The sequence below is a fragment of the Sciurus vulgaris genome (genome assembly GCF_902686455.1).
Source record: "Sciurus vulgaris genome assembly, chromosome: 12".
NCBI lineage: Eukaryota > Metazoa > Chordata > Mammalia > Rodentia > Sciuridae > Sciurus > Sciurus vulgaris.
In genome coordinates this window covers 52,219,041-52,232,681 of record NC_136473.1, presented here as the reverse complement: position 1 = coordinate 52,232,681, position 13,641 = coordinate 52,219,041, and the positions used below count along the sequence as shown (strand labels likewise).

The window sequence follows — 13,641 nt, the reverse complement described above, 5'->3', positions numbered from 1 at the left end:
AAGCATTCTTTGACACCAAAGAACTTACAAAGCAAAGCCAGCTTGTTACCACCAGATCACTCAAGAGTAAAGTCTAAGACCATAAGCCTCACTCATCTACCCAGTTTCCAATGAGCTTTTCAGTCTCTCAAATGTGAGCAAAAAAAAAGAAAATCTCTATCATAAAAAAGACCAAAATAAACAGAAAAAACCTTTCAAAGCAAACAGAGATGATGCAAACAGTCAAAGAAAATGACCTAGAAATTACACTTAATATTGGACAGGGGCACTAAACTATATTCATAATACAAATCTTTCTTAAAAAGTACAATTACAGGAATTCTTAGATGTGGTAGAAATTTAAAAAATTAAGTAGAATTTTCTGCAATGATAGAAATGGTAGCTACCACACTTGAAAGGTAGTTGATACAACTGAAAAACTAGCAATTGATTTTTCTTTTCTTTCCTTTTTTTTTTTTTTTTTTGGTGCTGCTGGAGATCAAATTTAGGGCCTTGCTTATGCTAGGCAAGTGCTTTACCACTGAGATATACTCCTCACCAAACTTTTCATTTTAATTAATGTGAACAGCCACATGTAGTTAGTGGCTACCATGCTGGACAGCAGATTAGAAGACAAAATAAAGAAATGCAACTGAGTATGAAGTTTGCATAATTTGAGATGAAGAACATAAAGCTCTCTTTTGGTATCATTATGATGAGGACTATGGTGCTCTCTTCTTTCTCTTTTTTTGGTACTAGAGATTGATTCCAAGGATGCTTTACCACTGAGCTGCATCGTTAGTCCTTTTTATTTTGTATTTTGAGAGAGGGTCTTGCTAAAGTTCCTCCTGCCTCTGCCTTCTGAGTTGCTGGATATAGGATTGAGCCACCTCACCTGGCATCATCACTTTTAAATGCTCAACTTGTCACCAGTTTGTCAGTAAGCATTTTCTCCAGGTTCACTGCTTTCTCCTTTTCAAGGAGCTCTGATTCCTTTACAAGGTTAACTTTAAGTCATCCTTGGTCCATCCATAATGAACACAAGAATTCCCTTAGCATTTTATCCTGTACTACACATGCTGTTTTCTTTGGCCTGAAATCACTCACGCTTGAAAACCTCGGCTAATCCATGCAGACCAAGGACACACATCAGTTTTTCTTTGGGCAGACAGTGGAATGCCTGGTTTAGAATCACAGTTCTCCTATTTATTCAAGGTGTGACTTGGGCAAATTATCCAACTTTTCTGTCTACAAAACGATAATAGTAGTGACTTCAGAGGCTCACTGAAGTATTAATGAGTTACTATGTCTAAGGTGCTTAAAATACCATTTGAAATATAATACATGGTCAAAAACTTTTTATTATCAGGAAGCATGCTCTTCTCATGTAGAGTTAGGTGTATGTCTTTCATTTTCACAGATCCTAGTATACATCTCTATTATAGCACTAGCCACATCTCTCTATATAACCACAATCCCTTTCTCTACAAAATGAGCACATTATAGACGAGAGTATTTTATTTTTCTTTATATTCCAGAACCCTAGCTAACTTAACTATTGTCATCACAGTGCTTAATAAATGCTTAGTCAAGGTCTGCATTAATAAGCAAGGGGGGAAAAGGGGGGAAAGCCCTGTGCTAGAATGGAAGCTAGGAGAAAACAAAATATCAACCAGAAAGAAAGCTAAATGAAGCAAGAAGTTTTAGCAAACAAAGGAATGCTAAAGTTCATTTTCAAGTTTTCTAGTTTGAGGAATAAAAGAGATCATGTAAGACATTCACTCATTCAACAAATAAATGTGGTAAATACAATATAGCAATGAAGATTACAAAACCATACCTTTATAAAGACTACATTCTATTTGGGAAAAAGATAAACAATAAAAGGGATGTAGTTATATGGAAATATGTGTGCAAAAAGATAAACACAAGGAATGTTATTAAGAGAAGCTGATAAACCATGTAGAGTTCAGTTTTGACTATGAATAGATTTTAAGTTACAGGAAACCATTTATGTTGAGACCCAAAACACAAAGAGAACAATAAGGCTGGTATGCAGGTGTTGAGGGCCGTCTTGGACAAGATGGCGCCTGGCAGTGAGCCAAAGGGCACTGGCTACCAAACTAAGGAAGTACCCAAAAAGGCTGCTTGCTTACTAGTTCCTTGGAGTCTTATGACGTGTTAACGCAAGCTCAAGGATTGGCTATCTAATATCATGCCGCGCGTGGACAGCTTGTGATTTATATAGTGTTATGCTGGCATTCCTCTGCATGCTCTCCTGTGTGAGAGAAAGCTTTGCTATAATTGGCTGATAAGCTAGGAGCCTGGGGGAGGAGAGAGGGAGAGAGAGAGTAAGAAGGAAGATAGGGAGAGAACAGAGGAGACAGAGAAACAGGGAGGATGCAATAAATCTTGCCAACTAAAGATTGGTGGTGTCTCCTTTCTCCCCACCGGTTCCGCTGGACGGAACATGCAGGCAAGCAACTGAGGTTAAGGTACATGTGAGCTCTCCGCATAAATGGGAAAACTTAAAGAATTTACATGGAATATATATGAACAGAAAGGAGAATAGAATATGAACAGAAATATGATAAGAAAGGAAGAATAAGACACATCTAAAGGGATATATATATATATTGAAGAAAACAGAAAAGCGTTCAAAGACGCATAGCAGGGGTACTCGATAAATTCATTCAATTATGAATGAGTGAAAAAAGAGCTTACACGCTCGATAGCAATGTTACTAGATTTGGGTTTTCAAAAATGACAAATGCCATAGAGGCTGAACAGATGAGATGAGAAAAAAAAGCACCAAATGCTTGGTGTGATCATATGAAATACACAAGTCTACATATTTGGCAATACACAATGTGGTTACTAACTTAAAAAACAAAAACAAAAAACCCCCGCCATACACCTACTTTCTTTATAACTTCTCTAGGATCAAGTTGATTCAATGTATACTGCACAATGCCTTGATACAGAAATGCTTCTAAGACATTTAGTAAACAAGATGTCTTTAATCACAGTTTTCCAAACATAACTAAAATGTGCTCTTATGTAGCAGTGATTCAAATTTTACTGTAATTAAAACTTTACCACAGCAGTGTCTGGATTGTAGTTGTCGATCTGTTCAAAAGTATTTATATCTTTATTTCCAAGAGCTATTTGAAGAGCTACAGAGTTGTCAACATACCTAGGTTGGTAAGATTAAGGAAATATGTGCACATTAACAAACAATCAAATGAAACTATACTGAAACAGGAAAATGTTTTTGATTGTCACTGAAAAGAATGAAGGTTTATTATTTAAATGGATCCATCTTTCCACATCAGCATCGCCACAACCACAGGCATAGCCTGCTGGTCTCTACCTGTCCCTGTAGGAGCTGAACATCTTCTATAGCAAAGGCTGGGGTCAGCACTTGTTCCCTTCCTAGGTAGATATGGGGGAAGTCCCAGGAACCACCTAAGGACTCAGGGCTTGGTATCAGCCTGGGTGCTAGTGGCTGTGGGGAGGTCATCCTCTCCTGCTGCACTCACATGCCCAGATACACTGAGCTTGTTTGCAACAAGGGTTCTCTTAAGTGCATCCTTGGAATGAGTGCCATAAGTGATGACCCTGTGCCCATACCTGGCAAATCAATCTAAGCAATTAATATACTATGGCAGATGAGCATCAGATTCATAAAGAAGAGTTTTCACCAGCAGCATAGTAATTAAAATAAACAAAACAATTTTTTTTAACTGAATGTCTCACTAAAAAAATGATCATTGTCATAATAATGAAAAAAGAAATGCAGAATTCTACCATTGTGGTTCAGAAAGGATACTGCCCAGCATAACTTAGTGTTTCAGGATCAATGTCATCTTCATAGGCATTCAGAGGGACAAGTTTCCTTTTGATGGGATCAAAAACTAGTTGATAAAGGAAAGTATTGTTGGCTCGAATAAATCCTTTGATGTAATCCTCTGGTACTGTTATATTCATCTTGAGATAATGTCCAATTTTCTTGATAACCTAATAATGGATGCAAAAATACTTTAGCTGCAACTGAAGAATAGGGAACGTATAATCCCCAAGACTGACAGGTTTATATCCTAGAAGCATGAGTGGGGACCAAAAAACCAATTGCTTTCATCTACAATTAAAAACCATGTCCAATCACTTAAAATTCTGTCTCATAACTAGTATTTTGTTTAGTTTTTCTATTACTAACCCAAAGGACTAAAAATTCAGTTATAAATCAAGTGCATGATTCTAGTCCCTTTCATCTTTTAGAAAACAAAATACAAATAATACATGAAACTTGAGAATAAAAAATACTAAAATATTCTTAGATCTTTTTTTTAAGATCATATTTTAAAAACTAAGTTGACATCTAACTTCTATTGGTCATGAATGCTTAAGAATGGGAGGGATCTTAAATATTACAGTCATATACTGTACAATGACGTTTCATGAATGCTACCCCATAAGAGTATATCATCTAGTGATATCAGAGACATCTTAGTTTGTGTAATAATACCCCATCATATTTGCACAATGACAAAATTAACTAATAGTACATTTCTTAGAATGCATCCCTATCATTCAAGAGGTACATGACTCATATCAAGCTCAGAGATAAACAGAAGACCCAGAGAACTGAAGATCCCAGAGTCATAGGCCAGCTGAGGCACGTTTCTCTATTCCTAGTAGGGCCTAGTAGGGCCATCTCTCCCAACCCAGAGATCTTTCCATTATGCTACATAACCCTTAGCACTGAGGACTCATGCTTATATTCTTGAAAATAGAAAACGGGATTTCTCCTCGGTAAACTCTAAGGGTCTTAGAAAACTATCAAAGTGAGCCCCCTTTAATGTAGGGTTGTTTATTTATTTTATTTTTCAGGTACTGGGGATGGAACCCAGGGCCTGGCCCCATGCTAGGCAAGTTCTCTACCCTGAACTACATCATCCAGCCCAAATCTAGGCTTATTTTTTAAGGTAGAGGTATCAGAGAAACTAACTATAAATGATGATGCTTAGTGTCTTAATTTCTCAGAAGATACCCAACACCTGATATCAAATGAGATTGAATAAAGATGTCAATGAGAATTCAGCTTTCTTCAAGCATGCTACGTATTTGATTACTGTATAATTCCTCTCTCATAATTTTTGTTTTAAAAAATGATGATTTTTCATAAAGGCATGTGATTTATGTTAACCTTTAATGAGTTTATTTAGTAAAGTTTAAGTGATTTAATAAATATTTAAATTTTTGCTTTAATTTCTAATTTGGTAAATATCAGTAACTATAATCCTCATCAACAAAAGTTATTATTATAAAGAATTTTTAAGAGTATAAAAAAGATTCTCAAACCAAAAAGTTTGAAAACCACTAGTACAGCACAATAGGACAAAGGTCAAAAAATTATGAGTCTAGCATTACTGCTATCCCAGATGCTTTATCCTAAGTAGTCTTCATTCTAAAAATTACTACTAATTTTTCAATTGCTGAAAACATGGATCTTCTAATATTTCTTAATTGCTAAAAGCAAAGTTATGTTTCAGCCATTTGCTCCTTTAAATAACATTTACAGGACACTGACAGAACATTTAAAATTCATATATTGAGTAGTCCATCCTATTATTTTAAAAATGCTTCAGAAAATGAATATAGAATTTGGTGAATCACTCTTACCTTTACGATATCTGGATTATTGGCCAGTCTTAGTACTTTGCATGCCTTTGCTAAACCAATCCCACGCAACGATGAGAGATAGTCACAGCCTGAAAGAATGCACATGTAACGGAACTTCTCTTCTGTGAATATATCCCCAAGCTGTTTGCACATGCCCAGCCGAGCCTGATCAATTTCTAGTCCATTTCCAAACTGATCCATTTTTAAAATCACCTTCAAAAGGAAGTAAATATGTTAATACCTAGAAGGGCCACTTTGATTTATCAGTATCTTATTTACTGCAATAATTCTAAGAAATCTTTCTTATTCTTTACGGTAATACTGAAAAAAAGAAGAGAGGTAGGCAGATTAATGACTACTAAATTTTCAAATAATATAGCTAAAGTACAGGGTGGAACTAGATAAGGTATATAGCCAGGACTTGATTACCTTGACTCTGGGATAAATAAAACCCTCTCTCCATCTCTTCATCAAGGTCATCTTGATGATCAAACAGTAATGTTTGAAAAAAAAAAAAAGAAAGAAAAAAAAGCATCTTCTCTTTCTTTTATATTTTAAAGTAATCAGCCTTTTCTTATTATTAAATACATGTTTATTTAGAAAATTTGAGATAGAAATTTAAGAAGAAAACAGAAACTGTCCATAATTTCCTATTTATCACTGTTACCAAGTATTAACATTTTGATATGGATTCTTCCACTCATCTACAAATGACAGATAATACAAATAATATAGCTATTACAAAAATGAGATTTCTTACTGTTTTATCTTAATTTTCCCCTTAATGAAGTTTTCAATTAAACAGTTTTATACATAATTCCAAATACCTGTATAACATGTCATTAGTAGATAAGTTAGTTAATTTACCTAACTAATTGAAAAACATATGGCATATCTTATTAATAAAAAGTAAATATGGTAAGTCTACATTCTACTAAGGACATTATAGGCAGGGGATGTAGTCCAGAGGCAGAGTGCTTGCCTAGCATGTGTAAGGGCCTGGATTCTATTCCTAGCCCTGAAAGAATAAACAAACAAACAAATAACGAAATAATTTGGACAAAAGAATGATCGCCTCCAATTTTAAGTACTTACTTTGAAAAAGTGTTCTGATTATCTGAACTTTTAAGTCATTTAAAAATAACTATGAAAATTATACAAACAGATGTGAAATGCAGATATTAAATAAAATAATTATTCCTGGAGAATAATAAACTTTAGCTCCCTAATTTATACTACTTCTATCAACATAGATAAGTAACATGCAGCAGTGCAGTTAAGTACCTTCTTACAGCCAAAAGCTAGGAGATCAGAGTCTTCTGTTATTATAGCTTGTACAATACCAGCCTTGTTAAGATAGGCCAACTGTGCATCAGCTTCATATGGAGCCACGAGGCAATCCACCCCCTGAGATCGAGCAGCCTGTGTGAAAGAGATCTCAGTGAATCTCCAGCAGGGCCTATGGAAAGCACTAAAGACTTCCACCTCAAACCCATTTTACTACTAACCTCAATATGCACATACTAATATTATTTTCAGAAACCATTTCCTCTGAAATATTTTACTACTTTTGGTTCTAGCATATTTTATACTAAGCACCTAGCCACTAAGAAATCTTTAAAACATCAATTTACAAATTTGTAGAAAAGATATATTGCTTTATTTTCCTGGGGGGACAGGGATGCCTGCAAACTACAAAATTAATTATGTCAAATTATAGAAAGTTTTCATCTTAAAAATGTTATGTGTATGTTCCAAAAGTATTTATGTTTGGGGATTTGCAAATTTTTTTCCCCATAAAAGTAACAGGTTGTCCTGTAAGGCTACAAAAGTTTATCTAATCATATACTGATAAAACTATAAACATTAATCATTATATTTAAACCAAGAAAAATAGTCCCCCATCACAAACAGCTAGAACACAAACTTCCTTGTTCCAAATCAGGGGCATAGCTCCCAAGGCAGAAGCTTTGGGAAGTTAAGGAAGGTAGAAAGATGCATTAACATCCTGGAACTATTAGTTTCAGCAACTCTGCAATCAGCTCTTTTTCTCCTTTCTTTTTCTTGTCTGGCAGGTGTCCTGCTCTCATCTTTGGTACTACTATTTGTGTTCAATCAGGCTTCTCTACTACACACGCAAGAAATCCTCTCTTCTTTGCCCTCCCATTAATGAATAACTTACAACTTTCACACGCTTTCTCCATACTTCACATCTTCTCCTGCAACCCATCTTTGCTTTCCACTTCAACCCATACAGAAAGACAAAAGAAATGCCCACAAGATAAAAAGCCACAAAGTAAGGCTTTTAGTGCTTATTTTAGTTCAGAAACTGTGGATAGTAGACATATATCCTAAAAAATGTTGATACCACCTTTGAAAAGCAGCAACTTAGAGAGGCCCTAAGCAACTCAGTGATTCTGTATCTCTAAATAAAATATAAAAAAAGGCCTAGGGATGTGGCTCAGTGGTTAGGTGTCCTTGGGTTCAACCCTGGTACAAAAAAAGAAAAAGAAAAAGAAAAAAAAAAAAAAAAAAAGAGTTGGGGGACTGAAGGCTGGGACTATGGGCAGCTGACACAAAGATTTAGGGTACGAAGGAAAGAAGCTTCTAGGCAGGAGCAGATTAAGGAGAACAGAAGTTGGCAGAGTGCCTGAGGCAGTGAGGCAGTGAGGCAGGTTTGAGACCAAGTTGTTGAAAGTAGAATAGTGATTAATAGGGGTAGAGCAGGGTGTGGAAAAGGGAGCAGGGCTGGATATGATCAATGCACATTATATGCATGCATGGAAATATTATAACAGATCCTATAAATTTGTGCAATCACTATATGCTAATTTAAATAAAAAGAGCAGGCTACAGTAAGTGCTAAAAATGTTGAGTAGGGTGAGACTGAAACCTCCAGGAATTTGTTCCTTCCATTCCCACCAAATGGCCTGCCAAGATGTGTATCTACCCAAGTCACTTATCTCAAAAGGGAAGGCCTTACTCATTCCTTGGGATTTCTCTCTTAGAAAGAGTCCAACTCCTCTCCTCTGACAGTATTGTTCCCCTTTTCCCCTAACCCCTTTACTTGAGGATAGGGCCAGAATAATTTTCCTCTTGTGATTTTCTTGCCCTTCCATTAATGAACAACTGATAAGTAGTTTAAATGAGCCTAGCCATTTGTTCCTTTACCTTGATTTTTTTTTATTCGCTCACCTTAATTACTTTGTGGGCCATGGCATGTGTGATATTGATGGAACGGGTGAAACATTCTCGGGCTTCAGAGACTCTCCCCTCACGGAGAAGCTGCTTTCCCTTAAGAAGATTTGCTTGTCGTCTTCTGCAAGGGAAGAATATTTTTTTAACATAAAAAAAAAATATTTAAGAGACTTCCTTGAAAAACTGTAATAAGAGTGTAATTCAGGAAATTTTGCTACAATTAAAAAAAGTTTGACTCATCTGAAATACGAGATACTTGAGAATATTAACCCAGTTCCTTTGGGCTTCTAAGCAAAAAGAAGTGATTCATAATATATGCACATGTGTGTGAACACTCACAATTATTGTCTAACTTTTTCACAGCAATAGTTTATGTCAAAAGAAAATGCATATTTTCTTTTAAATATGTTTAAAAACTAAGAATGATCTAATACAAAGAGAGCATTTAAGGAAATCTGTTCATGTACTAGGTTGTAAAATAAGCTTCAACAAAGTAAGATTTAAGAAAATATGGTATACAGCCTACAACATCTAACTTTAGCCCAATTAAGTTAGATATTAAGTACAGAATCAACTTACTCTCTTCTAGACCTCTCTACCTCCTTTTTAGAAGGTAAAGTACATCCATCAAATACGAGAATAGGCGTGACCCCATGAGATAATAGCATATTTACAAATTTCATGCAAAATCCTACATACCTATGGGGAAAAAGAAAAACACATTTAAGTGCTTTGCATCACTTAAAGTAAAACTTTTGCTCTATTTAAGACCAAATGCGACAATTTTGAAAAGAGGATTTTACTTTATTTAAACAAGTGTTTTTACATGAAATGGAAACTTGAACTTATACGTGGGTTCAAATCCTGCCTTAGACACTCAAGCCTTGGTTTCCCTCATCTTTAGGTTGAAGGGCTTTGACCTTTCTGATTTTGACATTTTGTTGTTCCAATCTCATCCTTTATTTCCCATTAACATTTTTTTGGAATTATTTAAAATCAATTAAAAAGTTGAAAGAAAAAAAGTTGATTTCTCTAATAATACCATACCATATCCATGAAATCTAGCAGTGATACAGTTCCACTGTTAAAACCAGTGATGTTCTGGTAAATGTTTAACAACCAGTTCTGGGGATTGGGGTGCCTGATTCCCCTGAAGTGAATATTCACAATGGTAGGTAAGCCACCAACATGAAGTCAGTGAATGCTAAGTTGGGAAGAGATAATGTATCATGAGTTTGTTATGTACTGGCTCCAGCACACCATTGCTACTAGTTTTCTAAATCCAGGATCCAATCAAGGATCATCTATTGCTATCAGTTTTTTTAGTCTGACAAGACTATTAAAAAAAGCTGCATTTACATCTACCCTTTCATAAATAAAAAGACATTTTAGCTCAAAAATAGACTAGAAAAACATAGCCTTTGAAGTTGAATCTTACTGAAGAACTCATTACAAAAATCTAGATATAAAGTTTTTTTTATCCTCCATGAAGATTCAAAGAAACACTGAAAGTAGTAATAAAAATCTTTACTAAAAACTTTCACTGAAATTGCAATGTTCAAATTCATTGTAAAAATAAAATTGTTTTCAAAAAAATTACCTTGGGGCCAAGCACAGTGGTTCATGCCTATAATCCCAGCAACTCAGGAGGCTGAGGCAGGAGGATTCTAAGTTCAAGACCAACCTCAGCAACTCAGCAAGGCTTTAAGCAAGTTAGTGAGACCTTGTCTCAAAATAAAAAACAAAAAGGGCTAGTATGTAGCTCAGTGTAAAGTGTCCCTGGGTTCAATCCCCAGTACCAAAGGGAAGAAAGAAAGAAAGTTAGCTGTCTTGGGGCTGAGGGTGTATGGTCAGTGGTAAAGTGTGTGTGTAGCATGCACAATGCCTTTGGTTTAATCCCCAGTATGAAAAAAGTCATCTCAGCAGTTGGAGTGGTAGAAGTACCCAGGCTTCTTCAGATCTCACATACACTATTGTTAGGGGATAGTTTTGGTTGCATTAACCTGACAGGCCTGAAAGTCCCAAACACTCATCATTCAACAATGATTATCTCCCCTTACCTTACTTCTATGGAAACTAACAGTTTTAACATAACTTACCTACTATACATTATGCTTAAGTAATTAATATTAAGATCCATGAGTATTTCCTTCAGGAGATAAATTGTATATTAAAAAAAAAAAAAAATCCCCATAATATTGGCCAAATCCCTATTGAAAATCTCTGTCCAGAAATTGTACTTGCTTGATTTTCTAATATTTCTATTTTAAAAAAGAGAACATTCATATAATGAACCTGCCTTAAATGAGATCACAGAACTGGGATTGCATGTGTAAATGGCCCACCATTTTTGGCCATAAGTGAAATAAAAAGGAAGTCAGAATATCCTATCCCTTTGCCTTGTTTTGCTGCCAGAGATTAGCGGTGTGTTGTCTATACCCTCTAAGGGTACAGAGTATGAATCATCATGGATTTTCAAAACATTAATAAAAAGTTTGTTTTAGATAAAGAATAAAGGAGACAATCTTTGATCTGTTCACTGGTGTCCTGATACTCTCTGGCTTATTATAAAGAACTAAAAATAGATCTATGTCACAAAAGAAGTCATGCCTAATTTTCAAACACACACTCTCATTTCTTAATAACTTCTAGCACTGAGTGAAAATAGTCCATTTCGGGGTGGGGGGTACTTTAAGTCACATTCCAAATTCTCAAGGAATTAATATAAGTTCCAAACTTACCTATCAGTAGGTTCCCCTTTGGCTAGCTTTTCAGCACAAGCAATAGCTCCTTTGTGAAGCCAACAATAGGTATCCACAGCTACTACCTGCCCTTTATATTTTCTCACATGGATGGGCTCAGAAGCTTCTTTGATAAATTGCAGCAATCCTTGTATTCCCATAGTGCCAAATTAACTACAGGATATGAAAGGAAACAGAGCAACATTTAAAACAAAATGGTTAACAAAAAGCTTCTGAAAAATAAAGGAGCTTGGAATCCAACACAGAAGTTGTTATTATTTAGCTAATAACTGGCCTGTTTCCTGTGAAATTCCATTGGCTAGAATTTACCTTAATCAACAACACTAACTCTAATGATATTTGATAGTTGCTTAATGCTTATTCTTTTCAAAGTGCTTTTACATTAAGATTCTTAACTTGTGTTCCAATATAGTAACAGTCCTAGGCACACAGAATATACTAAAAAATGGATAAACCTCTCCTTTTTCAAAAAAAGGCATTGTTAAAAATCTACAAAATATGCATGCTGTGGCATTATATTGCCTTCATGGAAGGAATTAAAGGGCCAACATGCAAAGTCTACTCCTACCTGAAGGTAGGCATTTCAAACAGTTTGTAGGAAGGCAGGCATTTCAACTGAAAAACAAAGTACATAAATAATGAAACAATTACAAAAGGAGATCTGTACTTTATTAGGACTAAAATTCACTACCATCACAATATATTATTCCAAGAAACAAACACTCTGACAATAAGCAGTGGTGACGCCTAGGAACAACTCATTAGACTATTAAATTGCTACTCCCCAAAGAAATCTAAAACTATGCTTGCTGTACAAATATAGTTTCAAGATAAATGCTTTAACTTTCCATTCCTCTCATGAGGTTATGGTTCACTCATTCACTAAGGCCTACATGGAAACTTCAGAGCTGCCATTGTCCTTTCCAAAGCAACTACGCCCTCCCACCCCGACTCCACAGGATAAAGACAAGACAGCAATGGGTACCAATCACTTGCTTGGTATTTCTTAAGACAAGTGTCTACTACCAAACATCAAGTTTGGAAGGAAGAGAAGAAAGCACAGGATTAGAAGTCAACCTTACCCTATTGCCACCCTGTTAGAGCTCTAATTCTCTAGCCCAGCAGTTCTCAAATTTCGGATGTTGGCAGAATTTCAACTCCACTCCAGTGACTGACTCACTAGTTTTGGAGTATGGTGGGATATTCTGAATTTAAACTCAGGTGATCTGGATGCAGGTGGTCAAGTCACAGTTTCAGACCATTAGTCTCCTACCTCGCAGATGTCTCTCCCTGCAGCCACCAAATGCAATCCTCCGCTGGCTGCACGTTCCACTCGGGCTAAGGGTTTTGAAACACAGGCGGGAAGACCGTGCCAGACGCTGGCCACAACAAACCCCCAGCCTAAGATCTTAAATCCGAAGCCGGGAAACGGCGTGACGTGTAGATGGAGCTCCGCTGGGACCATCAGCCTTCGCCCAGCCCGCTTCCCTCACTTTCGGAGAACTCCTCTCCATGCCCGCTCGTGGGCAGGAGAGCCAGATGCTTCTCCGAAGCCCGCCTGCTACGCCTCTCGCTTACTTGGGGGAGTGCAACATAGGCCAGGGACACAAGACACCCGCAGCCCAGCTCCAGGCGCACGCTGAAGGTCGGCCCTTTCAATTTGCGCGGGATCGCTGCAGACCCGCCCAGCGGACGTGACATCAGCGTACATCCTGCGACGTGGCTCCGCCTCCCGCGGCCCCGGCTCATCCGGGTACTGAGATGTGCGCTCCCCAGGACTTGGTGGGGTTCGCAACCCCGGGCTCGCGGCCCTCACTGCCTTCTCCGATCCTGTGCAACCTCTTGGAGGCCCGAGCTCATGAGTTGGTGCTGCAGGCTGACGGAGAACTGCGCCCTGGAAATTGGAAGTTTAGCTGTCGCCAGGGCTGCTGGGAGTTGTAGTTTTCCCCTGACTACAGCGTCACTTCCCGGAGGCTGAAACCCAAGGAGCGACAGCATGTTGAGGTTCTTAAAACAA

The 13,641-nt window shown here is 37.0% G+C and overlaps 1 protein-coding gene across 3 annotated transcripts in view; it reads right to left on the bottom strand.

The window, feature by feature from the left end:
• The window catches only part of EXO1 (exonuclease 1), a 30,559-nt gene extending 17,276 nt beyond the window's left edge, over positions 1-13,283 (bottom strand). For 2 of the 3 annotated variants that reach the window (XM_079107318.1, XM_079107320.1), the window contains exons 1-8: positions 12,898-13,283; positions 11,604-11,777; positions 9,442-9,561; positions 8,860-8,983; positions 6,949-7,086; positions 5,665-5,877; positions 3,812-3,999; positions 3,079-3,175 (exon numbers count right to left, since the gene is read on the bottom strand). In XM_079107318.1, the coding sequence (XP_078963444.1) occupies positions 3,079-3,175; positions 3,812-3,999; positions 5,665-5,877; positions 6,949-7,086; positions 8,860-8,983; positions 9,442-9,561; positions 11,604-11,764 (1,041 nt within the window). In that variant the 5' untranslated portion in view covers positions 11,765-11,777; positions 12,898-13,283. Of the gene's footprint in view, positions 1-3,078; positions 3,176-3,811; positions 4,000-5,664; positions 5,878-6,948; positions 7,087-8,859; positions 8,984-9,441; positions 9,562-11,603; positions 11,778-12,706; positions 12,846-12,897 lie in introns of those variants that run through there. The other variant, XM_079107319.1, reaches the window with a different exon arrangement.
• Positions 13,284-13,641: the final 358 nt, after the last annotated feature.